This window comes from Drosophila nasuta, unplaced genomic scaffold (assembly GCF_023558535.2).
Source record: "Drosophila nasuta strain 15112-1781.00 unplaced genomic scaffold, ASM2355853v1 ctg14_pilon, whole genome shotgun sequence".
In the NCBI taxonomy this organism is placed as follows: domain Eukaryota; kingdom Metazoa; phylum Arthropoda; class Insecta; order Diptera; family Drosophilidae; genus Drosophila; species Drosophila nasuta.
In genome coordinates, this window is record NW_026869386.1 from 1284765 (window position 1) to 1303874 (window position 19110).

The 19110-nt window shown below is 41.2% G+C and overlaps 1 protein-coding gene across 1 annotated transcript; it reads right to left on the reverse strand.

The window, feature by feature from the left end:
- Positions 1 to 835: 835 nt before the first annotated feature.
- On the reverse strand, positions 836 to 18571 carry LOC132797572 (uncharacterized). Its single transcript, XM_060809333.1, has 5 exons — positions 18498 to 18571; positions 15620 to 15796; positions 8292 to 8574; positions 6486 to 6679; positions 836 to 1574 (listed from the first exon to the last, which is right to left on the reverse strand). The coding sequence occupies exons 1-5, from the start codon at positions 18569 to 18571 to the stop codon at positions 836 to 838; spliced, it is 1467 nt and encodes a 488-aa protein (XP_060665316.1).
- Positions 18572 to 19110: the final 539 nt, after the last annotated feature.

Genomic DNA, 19110 nt, shown 5'->3' on the forward strand with positions numbered 1-19110 from the left:
TTCGAAAGCACTAGTGCAGTTTCGATCTTTTATAATGCATTCACACACAAACAACCACTCCAAGCTCCAGTGCACAGTGATTGTCCATATCGTACGTCTATAACATATAGCTGCCATAGGAACGATGGGATAGAAATAAGTATATTGTATAAAAAATTTTTTTGTTTTCAAGATATGTAAACCAAACTTACAGATTGTATGCTTGGACCAGTTTTATATATGTTTGCCAAATATAGTCCAAATCGGAAAACTACATACAGCTGTCATAGCAAAAATTGTAAACACAAATAAGTACCAGATTCAAGTTATATTCAAATACTTTACTTTGCACCATTATTATTAACACTTTGTGCACTGAGAGTGGGAAGTAGTACCAATCATACAAACATACGTTGGTGTCACCTTCTGCACACCAAAGATTAAAAATATATAGACGTGTAAATACATACTTATGGGAATCTCCTAAAAAGTGAATTTCAATTAAATAAATAAATAAATATTGAAAAATTACAAGAGTTTTTGCAATATTATATTTTCCGCTTTATTCGCGAACAAAGACTGGACCTAATTGTTGTTGGTACAACGAAAAACGAAAAGAGTGATGACGCGCTGTAGAGTGTTCGATTTCAACTATGTTTATAATTCTATGCTAAGTTACATTAAGCCTAACTTAACTAGAGTGGCGAAGCGAGGCGAATTCGCTCAGAGAGCAACAAACGAAAGCTTTATTGCGCTCTCGCTTCGCCCTAATTCTAACAATTTCATTTGGTAATTCATGCTCTTAACTAATAATTATCAAATGCGCCAACACCGGCCCCGATGAACGGCTGTGCCTTCATTCGATTGGCAGAGGCGCCAATTTGTGTATTGGCCGTTTAAACAGCCCTCCTGTGCTGGTTCGCACGTCTGCGACGCGCACCGCCCCGTCCGCTCCCGGGTATACCGCCACGGCTCGCCCCACCATCCACTGCATCGGCGGCTGATTGTCCTCTGCGACGACGACGAGCTCTCCGATTCGCAGATTTGGCTGCAACCGGTCCCACTTGGCCCGTGCCTGCAGGCCCAGCACATACTCCCGGGACCATCGCTGCCAGAACGCTCGCTTGAGCGACGAGACAGCTCGCCATCGCCTTAAGCAACTCAGACCCTCCTGGTCCGGGGTCCGCGATGCTGCCGGTGCCACCAGTGGACCGCCCACCAGTAGATGCCCTGGAGTTAGTGCCTCGCCGTCGTTGGGGTCGTTGCTTACGGCTCCTAGCGGGCGGGAGTTGAGCACCGCCTCGACCGCCACGACCACTGTCTGCAGCTCCTCGGCCGTGAGCAGGGCGTTGCCCACCGTCCGTAGGACTAGGTGCTTTGCAGACTTCACACCTGCCTCCCATAGTCCTCCGAAGTGAGGAGCCCTCGGCGGTATGAACGCAAATTCGCATCCGCTTCTTGATGCGAAGTCGCGAACTGCGTTCTCCTCGGCCTCGACTCGCTTCCTTAGCTCCTCCAGATGGCGACTTGCTCCGACGAAGTTCGTCGCGTTGTCGCAATGGACTCGGCTCGGGCATCCTCTTCGACCAACAAACCTTTGGAAAGCCATTAGAAATGCATTAGATGATAGATCGGATACAATTTCTAAGTGAACCGCTTTTGACGCAAAACAGACGAACAAAGCTATGTACGACTTGTACGGCGGCTTTCCGCGAATCCTATAGGTTGTCTCAACCGGGCCACAAAAATCTACGCCACAAATTGAAAATGGGCGGAGCGCTCGGAGTCGATCAGCAGGCAAATTTCCCATTATTTGCGTAAGCAGCCGAGGTTTGCATTTAAAGCAACGGATGCATGATCGTACTGTCTGACGACAAAGCTCTTGAGCATTGACTAACCAAAGTCGTTCTCTAAGAATGCTCACGAGCGCTCTTGGGCCAGCGTGACAGTTGGTCACGGAACACATAAGCGAACACTCTCAACAGACTTGTGTGCGACGAAAAACTTTCGATCGAGTCCACTAGATCTGACTTTACCACTATAGCTGTCAGTCCAACAGCTGTTTTGCGCACTTCAAATTGCGCGTCTCTTCAGAGACGAAATGGTGGTTAACTGGCCATGCGTCGTGTGGTTCCATCAAGAATGACGGACCACTAAACCACATTGACGCGCACAGTTCAGTCACATCGCAACCTCTCGATACAATGTCTGCGGGGTTCTGCTTAGTTGGAACATGACGCCATTCCACGCTCTCTGACCACTCTTGAATCTCGGCCATTCGATTCGACACGAATGTCGCGAGAGTGGAAGGATGTGACCGGATCAATGAAGAGTGACTTCCGAATCTGACCAAAGAACCGTCCGTTCAATTGGAGATCGGATCAGCCTTCGGATGCGGTGGCAGAGTTCTGCAAGAAGGTGAGCTGCACACAACTCAAGTCTAGGAAGAGTCTTAGTCTTGAGGGGCGCTACTTTTGATTTTGAGGTTAGTAATGATACTTTACAACCTTCTGCAGTTTGCGTACGAACGTAAATACACGCCCCATACGCTCTTATTGAGGCGTCGGCGAAGCCATGTATCTCTATCGGTGACGTAGGCTCTGTGAACAAATATCGTGGCACTTTTATGTTTTGCAATTGTGTCAAATTTGACTTCAATTGCTGCCACGATGTATCCAAACTCAATGGTATGGATTCGTCCCACTCCAACTTTTGAAGCCAGAGCTCTTGACGCAGTATCTTTGCTTTTATAATTAAGGGACTCAATAGGCCAAGCGGATCGAATAACCGCGATGTCACCGAGAGAATGTTCCGTTTTGTCGCTTTAAGACCCATGAATGAATCGTCGATCCGGAATTGGAACACGTCTTCATTTGGCAACCAAATCACACCTAGAGTCTTGGTTGCGTCAGTCTCGGAGATCGTTATCGGCTTTGGTGTACTGTCTGATGCGGAGAACCCAGGAGCATTCGAGAACCACTTCGCAAGTTCAAAACCTGCTCTAGCAGTATCTGCGACACTTCAGACTTAATTGTCTTCAGGTCCTCGACGCATGCGGCACCAGTCAACATATCGTCAACGTAGAAGTCTTGCCTGATAACCTCAGCTGCCATGGGGTGCGAGGATTTCGCAATCTCGCTCAGCTGGATCAAACACCGTATGGCCAAGAATGGCGCTGGCGCAGTGCCATATTTTACAGTATTTAATTTGAATAATCTCAACGAGTCTGATGGATCTTTCCTCCACACTATGAGCTGATAGTTTCGATCTGCCTCGTGCACCATAACTTGGCGGTACATCTTTTGATGTCGGCCGTTAATGCATATTTATGCAATCGAAAACGAAGCAGAGTCGAAAACAGCTCTTCTTCAATGGTCGGCCCGACCATAAGAATGTCATTCAACGCCTTATGTGTCGAAGTGCGACACGAAGCATCAAATACGACCCTCAGATTTGTCGAAGTGCTTTGGGGCCGTAGTACACATTGGTGCGGAATAACATAGTGTGGTGTACTTGGAAGGATGTGACTCACTTCGGACATGTGGCCCATCTCTACATATTCTTCCATAAATTCCAAGTACATTCGCTTTAACTCGGGATCTCGAGTTAAGCGTTTTTCAAGCGACAAAAACCGCCGTTTAGCAACTTCAAATGAGCACCCAAGCTGGTGCGAATCTGATTTAAACGGCAGTCTTACTTCGAAACGACCAGACGGCAATCTTCTCACATTATTTGTGAAATGATCTTCACAACTTTGTTGTTCAGCGGAAAGGACTTTGGAGGGAGAGCGCACATCTTCGACAGTCAAAACTTCAGCAAGGTCTTGTCAATCGAGCTCAAACTTTCTTCCTGATAGCTCAGATTGACAGTCATCTTCTGGTGAGATTTTTCACCAGGAGTGTACCGCCCCGAGACAATCCACCCAAGGCTTGTCTTTTGGAGGATTGGACACTCTGGACCTTGCTTGATTTGGCCAACGGACAATAGGTCAAAGAATGTTTCAGCGCCGATAAGAAGATCAATTTTCTGCGGTTTGAAGAAATAGGGATCCGCTAGCTGAATATTGTCAGGTATCTTCCAGCCACTGACATTTACAGTGTGATCTGGCTGATAACCTGAGATCGATTTGAGGATCCATAAATCGATCGCGTATTCATTGCAGCCAACTCGCGACTTCACCACAGTGTGTATCTTTTTCTTAACTTGAGAATTGGATTCACCAATGCCAAGCAAGCTGATGCACGAGTCTTCTCTACGCAAATGCAGCCGCTGAGCTAGTTCCTCAGTCACAAAATTAATTTGTGACCCAGAGTCCAGCAAAGCTCGGGCTAAGACGAAATCGCCTGAATTCGTCTTTATTTTGATGACTGCTGTGGCCAGGATCACTTTATCTGATACGGCCGCATGCATCGCATGTGAAGTGGATGGACGATCAGGCTCAACAGCGGAGAGACTCGGGGGTGGTAACGCTCTACTATTTGTAGTCGCAGAATATATGTGCAGCAACGTATGATGTGAACGGCTGCACACACGACACTTTTTTGCCTTACATTTGGCGACAGTGTGACCCTTCCGAAGACAATTTATGCATAATGCAGTTGATTTCGCGTAGTCGAATCTCTGTTTAACTGCCAAGGCAGCAAACATCGAGCAACTCACGATGGAATGATCTTCGGAATTGCAATATTCGCATATTTGGGTCTTTTGATCAATCTTATCTTTGAGCGTCGTACACGAAAACGAGCTTTTATTAAGCTGTTTAGTGGAAACGGCTTGACTATCGGACTTTGTCGAATTCTCAGCTGACAAGTGCTGATATCGACGATTAAGCACAGTTTCACACTCACTCCATAATGGAATTTTCGTGTAATCTAGCTGCTCATCCCACTTCTTCTTTGTCATTGCATCAACTTTGTGCATGACCAGGTGAATAAGGATTGCATTTGCAATCTTCTTATCATCACCTATCGACAACAAAGATCCGTATATCGCAGAGACAGTGTCAATCAAGTTTCGCAACGCTGAAGCGGAGGGCTGCGAAATCTTTGGCAAATTGAAAAGAGCAGTGATATTTTCATTAAATATCAGACAATCATTGTCATACACTCTCTTCAAACTCGCCATTGCTTTCTCATAGTTGTCCTCGGTGACTTGAAACGCTCTCACCGTTCCAAGAGCCTCACCAGAGAGACAAGAAATGAGATGATTGAATTTCTCAATGCGCGGAATTGAATGGTCCTTGTCAACAAGAGTCTCAAACAAACTTATGAAATTTTTAAATTCGGAATACTTTCCGCTGAACTTTGGCAATGAGAGTTTTGGCAGACGGGTACGAGGAGCGGCAATCGGCTGAATCGATATATTGGCGGATAAAGTATCGGTCAACGATTTCACCATCGCCTTCAGCCTTGCCTTTGCAGTAATGCAAATCTCTTCTAACTCGCACCGGTAATCGTCATATTCGTCAAATGTCTCAATTCTGCTTTGATATTTGAGAGCATTTTCAATATGCGACGACAACATCTCAAGCCTGCACTCTAGCTCTGTCAAATCTCGACCGATCGTGTCATCGAGAATTTGATTATTAACTCTGCAAATGCTCTTCACGCAAATAGCAAGTTTCTTTTTAGAGCCTTCAAGAGTTTCTTTCGAATTCATTTTTTATTTAAGTTATTAGAGGAGACGACAAAAAAAATATAAAAATAAAATACAAAATAAATCTTGTTGCTTCCAACAACAACAACGAAAAAGAAAATTAAAAAAAAAAAAATTATTATTTTTTTTTTCTGAATTATTATTTTGAACTATTCTTTTATTTTTACTTAATTTTTTTTTTTATTATTATTATTATTTTTAAATTGTCCTAAGCTAACCACTAAGCTTTCTCGGACAATAATAGGGGAGTACACAATTCGAGGGAGCAAACAAGATATCGCACTGATATGCTCAACCAACGAATGTAGGGGAGCGAGTTCTAAGCGCTGCAAAGCGCGCGACAACGAAAAGTGCAAGCAACAACACAGACTACAGAGCGCAATGCACTGTGCAGATGCTGGCTTGCTAACGTATGTATGTGTGTATGTGCGCTGTTTCTAAGCGCGCGAAACGAAAACGAAAATGCAAGCAACAACAACACGGAGCCGAAATGCACCGGTGCAGTGTTGGCTTGTGGGTATATATGTATGTATATACGTATGTGCGCTTAGCAACAGCACACAACTTACAGCGGCTACGAATCTGGTGACAAAGGGGGCGACGAAAGCGAAAATTGCAACGAACTAAGAGAATAAGTTCGATGCAATGGAAATAAGAATTTCCCCTAGTCACTTTCACTTAGAAAACAAAAACAATATTCTGCCTAAGCGGTTCACTTTTTTTAAATTAAAATATAAAATTTAAAAACAAATGCTCTACTATTACGTATGTGCCAAGAATTGAAAGCGTCACTAGAATTTTGCAACTTGGCAACCAATTCAGTTTTTCGCTTCCAATTTTTCGCACAGTACCTGGAATTGGCGATCTTTAATGATCCCAGCCACTTTCCTCTGTGTGTTCTGCTTGGTGCAGGGTATCCTCCAGCGATGATGCCGAAAAATCCACCGATGACAAACACAAGGAGATCACAGCACTGGCACAAGACAATTGATTGTTTATATTTTATTATATTTGCGACCGGCGCGAATGTGTTTTGTTTTGTTTTCTATTTTTCAATCACTCGCGTTCAACAACAATTAGTGTCCACCCGGGGGCGCCATGAAAAATTACAAGAGTTTTTGCAATATTATATTTTCCGCTTTATTCGCGAACAAAGACTGGACCTAATTGTTGTTGGTACAACGAAAAACGAAAAGAGTGATGACGCGCTGTAGAGTATTCGATTTCAACTATGTTTATAATTCTATGCTAAGTTACATTAAGCCTAACTTAACTAGAGTGGCGAAGCGAGGTGAATTCGCTCAGAGAGCAACAAACGAAAGCTTTATTGCGCTCTCGCTTCGCCCTAATTCTAACAATTTCATTTGGTACTTCATGCTCTTAACTAATAATTATCAAATGCGCCAACAACAACAAAAAACATTACAAAACAAAAGCACACTAAGGAAAAACTTTCCCTTGGCAAAAGCTAGATGGCATGAGTATTTTTCCGATTATATAAACTTTCTGCAGCTGATTTTAGGCATATAGCACCCTAAAAGTCAGACGAATACATTAACATACATATTGTATTTGTGGGATTTCGTGGGATCACAACTAAAACTTTAACTAAACATGTAAAAGACTTTCACAAAATAGACCAAAAAGGGTTAATCGATCTAAAATACACAAAGAAAATTTAATTAGTCAGATAAATTTCATAAAATCAATTTATTAAAGTTAATACCTCCAATGTTAAAATGCATTTTAAATAATTAAATTTGATGAATTTTTGCGAACGTCCGACCACTTTGAACTTCACTTTTGTTTTGACAAAAAGCTCACTAAACGCAGACATGTTCACACTTTGCATTCTATTTTTAGAATGTCCCGTTAGATTTCCGGAAAAACTACCTAGACAAAATGTGGACAATTTAGAGACAAATTCTTTACATTTTGGCCAATTATTTTTAAGTCGATTTTTCGATTTATGGCCTACGGGCGCAACCACTGTGCAGTGCTCCCAGTCTCCCTCTCCCAAAACTCTCCACGGCCGAGTCGAACATCTCAAGGGGCTCACCGCTAGATGGCCGTGAACTTGGCCCTAGTATGATCAGGGGATTCCCGTTTTTCTCTTTCTTAAACGCCTACATGTTATGCGCGTCTTCGTCATTTTCGTAGCTGAGTTCGATAAGTTTATGTTATTTCTGTCGCGAAGTAACGATATAACGATTTATGGCTGCAAGAGAAGGAATTAAAAAAACTAGGCGGCAGCGTCAAGTTCAACCCGTCAAACAAAATGCTATCCACAAAAATATGGAAAAGAATATGAATGTTAACTGTTTGAGTTTTTATTTTAATTAATTAAGAATACTAATATGAGTTATTTTATTTTTATTGTGTAATGGACCCATACAGTACATACATACATAAAAAAAAACAACAATAAAATTTAAAAAACTTAAAATAACCCCAAAAATAAATTTTTTTTTTTTTTTTTTTTATTACTGTATGTTTTATATTTTGAATCTTCTCTTACGAGACTAACAAAATGTGTTTAAATCTTAAAAATACTACATTATTCTAACAGTTTCTTAAACTGTATTTATGGTAGGCGGTCCTAGTAATTGTCGCTGGATGGGACGGTCGTTACGACGAAGGCGGGAACGGCTGCATACTAATGTTAGTGCTCTAGCAAGGTGATTTGGATGGTTCGACAGCTTGATGTAGTAATTTTCCATGTGTTGTACTATTTCATCTCGGACGGGAAGTATATTCAAGTCTCTCTGAATGTTTTCACTCCGAACGTACCACGGTGCCCCGGTGATAGTTCTAAGGATCTTTGCTTGGGCTCTCTGCACGATCTCTACGTTGCTGTTGCTGGCGCTCCCCCACAACTGAAAGCCATAAGTCCAGATTGGTTTCAGAACGGAGTTATAGAGCAGGACCTTGTAATCCAGACTAAGGGGGGAGCGGGAGTTTATAAGCCAATGCAGACTGTTTGCCTTCAGCCTTAGGTGAGTTCTTTTAGCTTCAATGTGCGTGCGCCAGGTGAGCCGTCTGTCGAGATGTACGCCAAGATACGTTACTTCATCTGATTGGGGAAGCACGGTGTTGTTTAGTGTAAGGTTGGGGCAATTTCGTCTATTTAAGGTAAAAGTTACGTGTTTACATTTTTGCTCATTTACTTTTATACGCCAGTCTGAGAGCCATTTCTCTACAGCGTCTAGATGGGTCGCAAGTTGCGCTGAAGCTTGTTGTGGAAATTTAGATCGGCTAAGGATCGCGGTGTCGTCGGCAAACGTAGACATAGTCAGTTGTCTACTCGTAGGGATATCAGAAGTGTAGAGTAGATATAGAGTCGGCCCGAGAACGCTGCCTTGAGGAACACCAGCTTCGATATTATGTTCAGCTGACATGACGGTATTGCATCTCACTACAAATATCCTGTTGTAAAGATATGACTTCAAGAGTTTATGCGTGCTATTAGGGAGCATTATTTTGATTTTGTGCATTAGGCCGTCAAGCCATACTCTGTCGAATGCTTGAGAGACGTCCAAAAATACCGCAGTGCAGTACTCCCTATTCTCGAATGCTGTTCGAATTTCTGATGTTATGCGGTTCACCTGTTCGATAGTTCCATGCTTTTCGCGAAAACCGAATTGATGTGCTGGGATACTATTTTGTCTTCTTAAGTATGGTATGATACGGGTTAAAAGGCATTTCTCAAAGAGTTTTGATAAACACGAAAGTAGGCTTATTGGTCTGTATGAGGAGGTGAGAGTGTGGTCTTTTCCTGGCTTTGGTATCATTATGATGATTGACTTTTTCCACCTCTTCGGGAAGCAGCCGATTCTTGTCATCGCGTTGAAGAGTTGGCATATGGTACCAACAGCACATAGTGGGAGTTCAATAAGCAATGAATTCCTCCATGCTTTGTTGCAGTCTGAGAATCATCGTTTCCATTTTATATTCTTTGTGCTCTACGGGTTGGTAAGGGACTGTAGGTGGTGATTGGTCATTGCAAGCAGGGCTCGCCTGATTCGATTTTATAACGCTTGCAAAGCTTACGTTTTTTGTTACGTTGGAACAACCGAGTGATGACCTGGCTGCTGACGAAAAGAAAACTTCAGGCGTGAGTTTGGAGGGTATTAATGGTGCGTTGTGGGATCGCGTTGTTAAGACTTTATGGTTGACACGACTTTTTAACTCCTTGTATACTGGACAGCCTCTATAGTTTGCGGTGTGGTTTCCTCCACAGTTACTACATTTTTTAGTGGTTGGGTCCTTTTGTGCTTTACATTCAGCAGATGTATGCAGTCCTCCGCAAGCTACGCATACAGAGCGGAGTGTGCAGTAAGATTTAGTGTGTCCGTATTCTTGGCAATTTGCGCACTGGACCGGGCCATTACGTTTGTGCGGCTCTTCGACTGTAATTCTGCGATGCAGTAAGAACTGAATTTTGTAGATGGGATGTACTTCGTTTTTCTTGAGGGCCTTGGAGTCAGGAACGAGTTCCACTTTGAAGAGAGGTTGCGGTTGCTTGTTTCTATTGCGGATATTTATAACGGTTTTTACGTTGAAACCTTTATCTTTTAGTGCCTGTTCTACTTCAGTAGTGTTAACATCTGGTTCGATGCCTTTTATGACCACTTGTTGTCCTTTTGCTACTTTTAGCTGATAAGTGTAGTAACTTTTTCTTGGCGTTTAGGAGCTCCGTCAATTTTCTGAAGTTTTCTTCGCTTTTCACTTGGACCTTGGTTTCATGAATGTCTCCTTTAGTCAAGGGGATTACATGGAAGCTATCTTTACCAATAAGATCGATAATTGTGTTCACAAGGTTGTTAGAATTTTTCTCTCGGATGTATAGCGGAGGCGGCTTCGCTTTGCTTTTGTCCGCATCCGTGACTGTAGAAGGCATTTCGTTGGAGATGTCAGCCAAAATTTCAAATCTATTTGCTGTATTAGGGTTCTGAATAGTTCCTTGATCGGAGGAAGCCCGATTGATTTTTGCAACGTTACCCATTTTCGAGCCCTGTGGACTTTGTTTTCTTTTAATGTTTACGTAGCGATCCATGCCAGTCTGTATGGTCGAACCTTGCTTGTTACTTGGTGCGTTTGTCAGTGCAAACTCAGCTGACACAGCAGGTGGAACGATCGACGGTATCGGGTATACAGACGAAACTGATGTTGCTGTTGTCGTCATTGCATTTACAGTTGCAACTGACGTCACTGTGCTAGTTACCGTGGCCAGACATGTGTGCAGTTGGGGCGAGGCAAAGCAAGGAAGGGGGGAAACACATTTATCGCTTACCTCGCTTTGCGCTGTCGGTAACGCAGACGGAGCGAGAGAGTGCGCCCTTTTAAATAATACGTTAGGATTTGAATTTAAATAGTTAGGCGCGCATAGGCGTACGTAGATATGTGGGTGACAGTGGAGAGTTACAGCGTTGTAAGTGACAGATGTAAATTCACCATTTGGTGAATTTCGCTCTCACTTGGGCTGGTTAAGATCTGCACTATCAAGGTTAGATCTTTTTCAATCAAGATCGCAAAGGAAGCAGACGCCCTAGAAATTCTGTATATCCACCCAGAACATCAAAAGAAATAAGGCCTCGTGGCCAAGAGAAGAAAAAAATTATTTAATCTTAAATAATTTTGTCCATCCCCGCCGCTTTTGCCCCAAAAAGCTGGCATTAGCAGAATACTTCAAAGTGCCGTCCAGGCAAGGTAAATATTATAAAAATAGGAAAAAAATAATTAGTTGCAAAAATTTCATAAAAATTGTTTAAATCAGGTGTCCACTTATATATACAGAGGAAAAAATAATCTTTGCTACCAGCCAACTGGCTAAGGCGACGACCGACAGCAGCAGCAGGGAGCAGACAACAAATAAATAATAAATTAAATAATTAATAAAATAACAAATGTAAAAAAAATAGAAGTGCAAGTGTGTGCATAGCGAGTGCAGATCGCTTTCAAAACTCAAACAACATTGCGGCTGAATATCAGTTAAAATCATTTAAATACTGAAAGCCCAATATCATATGAGCATAGTGAGAAAAAGAGTAATTAAAAGCTTAAATAAGTTGGTGAACAACGTGAGCAGAAAACAAGAAAAAAAAGGCGCTGAAGCAGTGAAATATACATTGTGTGTGTGTAAAAATATTAAGTTAAGTGAAAAAAAAAATTAAAAAAAACTACACTCGACAGAACATTTTTGTTGTTTTTTCTGTGCCTAATAATGTAAAAAAACCAAAGTGTCGTAAAACAATCAAGTGCAAATCGTGAATTGGTAAAATAATTTAAAATAAAAAAAATTTAAACAAAACCAACAACACCAACATCGTCGAGAAGGCCTTCATCGAGGAAAATTGGGTGAGTGAGAAAGGAAAGTCGCAAGGCGTTAGCTACCACATCGTTAACACCTTTGTGTTGGCCAGTGTAGCCGCGCTGTGATTGCCGACGGCTTGCGCACTTTTCTTTTCATTTATTATTCTATCTCTTGTTATGTATTTGCCTTGATTTGCAATGACAAGTGCATCAGGTAACTCATCTGCCTAGTCCAGAATAATAAAGACGAAAATAAAGAAAAAGCAGAAATGAGTTAACTGATTGCCTTTTCATTAATATTCGTATTTTATTGCCATGTATCGCTATTGCGATTTCTTTTTCAGGCGCGGAGAAAAGAAATAAGAATAAATGTTTTGTCAAGTGTGCAATAGTATTTAAATGACAAAAACAAATACAAAATATATAACAGTCAGTGCAATAATATTTAAAGTGACAACAAAACAAATACTAAAACCTATCATACAGACTTACTTGCGCTACCAAATGAAGTTGTTCTAAAACCTACTTGCTCTCATACATACTTGCGCTACCATGAATGAATAAAACCTACTTGCTCTCATACAGACTTACTTGCGCTACCAAATGAATACAGACTTACTTGCGCTACCAAATGAAGTTGTTCTAAAAACATACTTGCGCTGAATGAAGTTGTTCTAAAACCTACTTGCTCTCATACATACTTGCGCTACCAAATGAAGTTGTTCTAAAACCTACTTGCTCTCATACAGACTTACTTGCGCTACCAAATGAAGTTGTTCTAAAACCTACTTGCTCTCATGACTTACTTGCGCTACCGAATGAAGTTGTTCTAAAACCTACTGCTCTCATACGTATTTGCTCTACCAAATTCAATTGTTCTAAAACCTCGTTGCTGAGAGCAAAACCTAAAACATGAAACATGAAATATGAAAATGAAATGAACAATTAATTACAACTAAAATAAAATAGTATAAAATGTATAAAATTTTAGATACTATTTCGCATGCAGTAGCCCAAACACATTAAAAATTAAAAATTTTTGAATGATTTTCTTATCCATATTTACGGCCACTCATACTTATACGATATATTTGTACACATTCTCGCATAATATTAAGTTATAACCTAGTTTATTTGGCAAATGGATACATTTTGTTAAAATAACTATTCATTATTATGAATATACTACATTTCCGTTTATTTCTGCTTGAATAATTAAATTTTATAATGATGATGAAATACTAAGTTTTCTTTTCTGATGACATGGGAGCATAAGAAGGGGTAAATAAAAGCTGCGTTTGGGGTCTTCACTTAAAAATACATTAGAAGACTATGGCTGGGTGGGTAGCGAACAAGGAGAGGGACATCAACACCTTCGTCCTCTCCATTTAGGTACACTACTTTTCTTGTGAGTTTTCTTTTCAGTTTCAAATTAGTTTGTTTGGTCCTTGGTTTTGTTTTAGGCATGTATGCCTTTTATTGTATTCGCATGAGGATCGTTCCATGCATATTTGATGAGGGACTCTATAATAATTCACCGCAAGCATAGCGATCATCAGTGACAGCAACAACCCCCACATCCCGGAAGAGCTAAGGGTTCAAAGGGTCCCGCTCGGCTGGTGATGATGATCAAGGAGCCGCACACGCAAGTAGGAAAAAGCAGTGTGGCGGCGCGGCATGCTGCAAGTAATTCTGGCACCCAACAAGGGGCTGATATTACAAGAAATTGGATTTGGCCCAACAACGGTGGGACAGTTGTTACAGGAATTTTGGCGCCCAACGTGGGGCAGGTGCTATTATGGCATTAATTTGCTAGTATTAGCACTGGTCCCAGATTAATAGCAGTTGTACGAAGCTTGAAGGATTTGGAAATCTACTGGAATTCGATTCTGTATTAGCACATGCTGATTGAACTCGACCGTAGCAAATTCTTTTTCCTCTTTCCGTTTCATAAAATTTTTTTTTTGTGATACAGATGATAGCTTGACCAAAGAACTATAATAAGATTTCATAGGTTGTGGAGAATTGGAAAAAATTGTTTCAGTTTTGTTTCAATTCTTCATTAACTTATCGAATTTTATTGGTCACGTACAATTGAAATTAATTAATTAGCTCTTTGTCTTCGATTGAATTTGTGCTTTATAATTGCATTCAAGGTGAATTTAAATTTTGCTTACTCTTTGGAACTCGAGTATTTGAGCATTTGAATACATCGACCAAGAGAATGGTTGAATTTATTTATTCAGTTTGTGTAGCAATACGAATTATATAGCCTTTTCATGAGCAAGGGTTTTCTCTGTGAACAATTACGTAAGATTCGCTGTAAAGGTATTTTACTGGAATACAATGTTTTTAGATGCAAGTGTGTCTCATTGTCCGTAAAAGTCCTTTTGGCCGAGTTTGATGTTGTTGTTCATTTGAAAAGGAAGCCTTTGGTAGTTGAAATAGCCCATTAACAAGATAGATATGTTACAAGAATAAGTAGTGAAAGCCAATATATTTACCCTTACTTATGTCTCCCAAAAGAAAGTCATCAGAAATAACTATTTAAAATAAAAACATGCCACTTGAACATAGTTTTGAGTCCAACCGGAATCAGCAACATGATAGTACGGCTGCAAATATCTGTATTATTTGCGGGAAATCATGTTGAATACACAGCCTTGTGTTGTTACAAATTGTCACCACGTATTCCATAAAAGTTGTTTGGAAACGCGAGTGCAAGTCCATAGAGAGTGTCCCAGCTGCTTAGTAGCAGTTCAACCAAAAGAATGGAGAGTAGTTGTTGGCAATCATTCTCCAAACTCCAAAAGTGACGATGCAAATCCAACGCAACGAGTGGTTGCAACTGGATATCGCCCGGTTACTCGATCGTTAGCACATCAGTTGGAATCTTTGAATTCACAGGCACCAAAAGGAGCCGAAGCGCTGATCACCATTGACGCTCCATCTCACGATATTTGTCCTCCGCCTGGTAGTACTCCAGCGAATGTGAGATTACAGGCAAATCGGAATCCGAATGCACCCGCTAGAAGAGGTCGTCCAACAAGACAACGAAGATCAACTCATTCTCAAGCGCCACCCAATTTTCAGATAGATGTAGAGTCCATTGTCCGAGAAACGGTTACTCGCGTTTTGTCCTCTATGTCAGGTTCGGGAAGTCTAGGTGCTCCAAATGGCCACGTAGCTCATCGTGAAACGCCGATTACTCCACGAAGTAGCCGATCCACTAATCTTATCCAGAATTTAGGGCCACATAGAATCTCAGACATTCTACAGAAATGGGGTGTCCGATTTGATGGTACCGCAGAAGGATTATCTGTTGAGGAATTCTTATACAGAGTACAAATCCTAACGCGCGAGCATTTTGAGGGTGACTTGGAAATAATAAGTCGAAATATCCATCAGCTGTTGATAGGAAAGGCAAATAGTTGGTTTTGGAGATACCATAAGAGTGTCCAAACTTTCAACTGGCGAGAATTTTGCATAGCGTTCAGAAATCAATATCGCGAGAGCAGATCAGTAACTGAATTACGGGAACAGATTCGATCACGTAAACAAAAGCCAGGTGAATCCTTCGACGCGTTTTATGAAAGTGTTTGCAAACTGATGGACAGATTATCTGTTAGTTTTGCAGAAGACGAACTGGTAGAGATGATTCAGGGAAACTTACAGATTGACATGAAAGAAAGACTTCTGTTTGAAGATATCTCTTCGATTTCCGAGCTTCGTCGTTTGGTACATAAACGTGAACATTTTCTGCAGGATATAGGTAGAGCACGTCAGCCGCAAGTCAAAGCTAGTGCATATCGAGTATACGCCCTGGATGACGAGCAACCCGAAGAAGATCCTGAGAGTGACAAACAGGTTGAGATAGCAGCCATACAACATAAAACACCAGTAGTATGCTGGAATTGCGATATTGCTGGCCACATTTGGGAGAATTGTTTGGCTGAAAGAAGAGTTTTTTGTTATGGATGCGGGGCTCCGCAAGTATATAAGCCAAATTGCCAGAACTGCAAACAAAAGCAGGAAAACCGGCAAAGGGGGGCATCCAATGCAGGAAGGATGTCCCAGAAATAGGAGATAAGTTGAATATAGAAAGTAATACGGTTAGAATTTTAGAGCGAAAAGCTGATCCATTAACTCGTTCTGAAATACAAAATAGTTTTAAGCCTTATCATGAGAGATTAAGAGATTATTATATAGCTAGAGAGAGAATTTTTGCTGGACAGGGAAGAAGAGTCGTCGAAACACTATTCGTCAACGAAAATATTTTAAGGTTCTTAAAAGCAAGAAAGCTATGATGGTGTCAACCATTTTTCAGAATAATATTGACCGTCGTAGTTATGCAAGTGTTTCTTTCTTAGAGTTTTCCGAACTTGGCTTGCTTGATACTGGAGCAAACATCAGTTGTCTTGGTGATTCTTTGGCTGCGTTGGATTTTTCAAATCATCCCAATTTTAAGCCAATAAAGTCGCAAGTTCGAACAGCTGATGCTAAAGTGCACCAGGTGTATGGAATTTTGAAAGTACAAATGAAATATAAAGACAAGGAAAGACAGATAGATCTTTACATTATTCCATCGATAGCTCAGAAATTAATACTAGGAATAGATTTCTGGCGAGAATTTGAACTCGCACCAGGAGTAATTAGCTCAATTTTGTCGGAAGAGATAGAACAGGATCAAGCTGATGATACATATCCATTATCCATGCAAGAACGACAGCAATTGGAGGCAGTAAAGGAGTTATTTCCAAATTTTGAAAGACAGGGATTGGGTCGAACGGCGTTGATTAAACATAACATTGAAATTGGTGATAGTAAGCCAGTGAAGCAGCGTCACTATCCAGTGAGTCCTGCAGTTGAAAAGTTGATGTTCGTAGAAATTGATCGCATGCTTCAGCTTGGGGTAATTGAACCATCGCAAAGTGCTTGGAGCTCTCCAATGCGCATGGTTGTAAAGCCAAACAAGGTTCGATTATGCTTGGATGCTCGAAAGCTAAATGAGGCCACCCGAAAGGATGCTTATCCGTTGCAAAGCATTGAAGGTATCTTCGCTCGACTTCCAAAGGCTAATTTGATTTCTAAGCTAGATCTCAAAGATGCATATTGGCAGATAGAGCTTACCGAAGAAGCGAAACCGTTGACTGCTTTCACTGTTCCAGGTCGATCTTTATACCACTTTACCGTCATGCCCTTTGGTCTTTGCAATGCTCCTTCTACAATGTCGAGATTAATGGATGATTTAATCCCGCCCGATTTACGCCATTGCGTTTTCGGATATCTGGATGATCTCGTTATCGTTTCCGAAGATTTTTCATCTCACCTTGCTGTGTTAATTCGCATAGCAGATCAATTTCGAAAGGCAAACCTTACGTTGAACGTTTCTAAAAGTCACTTTTGTGTCACAAAGGTTAATTACTTGGGATATGTGATAAGTAATGGGGGAGTAGCAACCGATCCAGAGAAAATATCTTGTGTACTAAACTGGCCTACTCCCAAGAACTTGAAGCAAGTTCGAGGTTTCCTCGGAGTTTGTGGTTGGTACCGAAGATTCATTAAAGATTTTGCTGAAATTTCGTGTCCCATTACCGAAGTGTTGAAAACAAAAAAATGCTTTAAATGGTCGTTAGAAGCCCAGGAAGCAATGGATAAGTTAAAGACATTGTTAACTACCGCTCCAGTGCTGCAAAATGCAGATTTTTCTCGAAAATTTTTCCTACACTGCGATGCCAGCGATCATGGTATTGGTGCTGTATTAGTGCAACTGTCAGATACAGGAGAGGAACGGCCACTGGCATTTATGTCAAAAAAATTGTCGAAAGCTCAAAGAAATTACAGCGTTACAGAAAGAGAGTGTCTTGCAGTAATTTTAGCCGTTGAAAAATTTAGATGCTATCTCGAACTACAACCATTCGAAGTAGTGACGGATCATTCGAGTCTCTTATGGCTAATGCGACAGCAGAATGTATCTGGCAGATTGGCTAGATGGATACTTCGTTTACAAGCGTTTAAGTTTACCATTTCGCATCGAAAAGGCAAGGATCACGTTGTTCCAGATGCATTGTCAAGAATTAGTGAAGCAGAGATTGATAGCGTCGAATGGATAGGTCCAGAAATTGATTTAGATTCTCCAGCATTTCTTGAGGCTGAGTACGTAGAACTCAAAGACTTAGTGGACGCGAATACTGAGAAATTCCCTGATTTGAAGGCTGTAGATAAATATGTCTACATTCGCACCGAACACCCATCGGGAAACGCAGTTCAAGATATGGATGTTTGGAAGTTATGGGTGCCGGAGTCACTACGAGTTGCAGCTATTCGGCAAGCGCATGATTGCGTAGTATCTTCTCACGGTGGAATGCAGAAAACTATTGAACGATTGCGAAGACACTTGTATTGGCCAGGGCTATCTAAACAAGTACGGGAATATGTGCGTGAATGTGATGTTTGCAAAGAAACGAAAGCGCCAAATATGACGTTACGACCTCCAATGGGTCAGCAAAGTATATCGTGTAGGCCTTTTCAAAAGTTATATATTGACATACTTGGTCCTTATCCACGAAGCAAGAAGGGTCATATTGGGCTGCTCATCGTCCTTGATCATTTCAGCCGATATCATTGGCTATGTCCGTTAAAAAATTCACAACAGCAGCTGTTAACGAATTTCTTGGAAAACGAATCTTTGCAGAGTTTGGTGTTCCTGAGATCATTGTAAGTGACAATGGATCTCAATTCAAATCGAATGAATTTAAATCATTTTTAACAAAGTTTGGAATAATTCATACTTGCACTGCTTTATATTCGCCTCAAAGCAATGCTGCCGAGAGGGTTAATCGCTCTTTGCTAGCAGCTGTTCGTTCGTATCTTCGAACTGATCAGACAGAGTGGGATACAAACTTGACCCATATTTCTTCAGCTCTACGATCCTCTTTACATCAAGCGATTGGCTGTTCGCCGTATAAAGCTTTATTCGGATTTAATATGATCAACCATGCTGGTGATTACAAGTTACTGAAAAAATTATCTGTATTAGAAGAGTCACCCCTGCTGAATCCAAGGGATCAGATACAATTGTTGCGAGAGGATATTAAGCAAAATAGTCGTGCTGCTTATGAGCGTAACGCTACGCAATACAATTTGCGAGCAAAGCCAGTTGCT

What these genes read in the sequence shown, in the direction of transcription:
- LOC132797572 (XM_060809333.1), bottom strand. Translation starts at nt 18,571, where the DNA reads ATGATATCGGCTGAAATGATCAAGGACGATGAGCAGCCCAATATGACC. An exon ending in TTGCTAGAGCACTAACATTA is followed by an intron (nt 6,680 to 8,291) that starts GTATGCAGCCGT and finishes ATTGAAAAATAG; the next exon opens with AAAACAAAACAAAACACATT. An exon ending in TTAAAGATCGCCAATTCCAG is followed by an intron (nt 1,575 to 6,485) that starts GTACTGTGCGAA and finishes GGCTTTCCAAAG; the next exon opens with GTTTGTTGGTCGAAGAGGAT.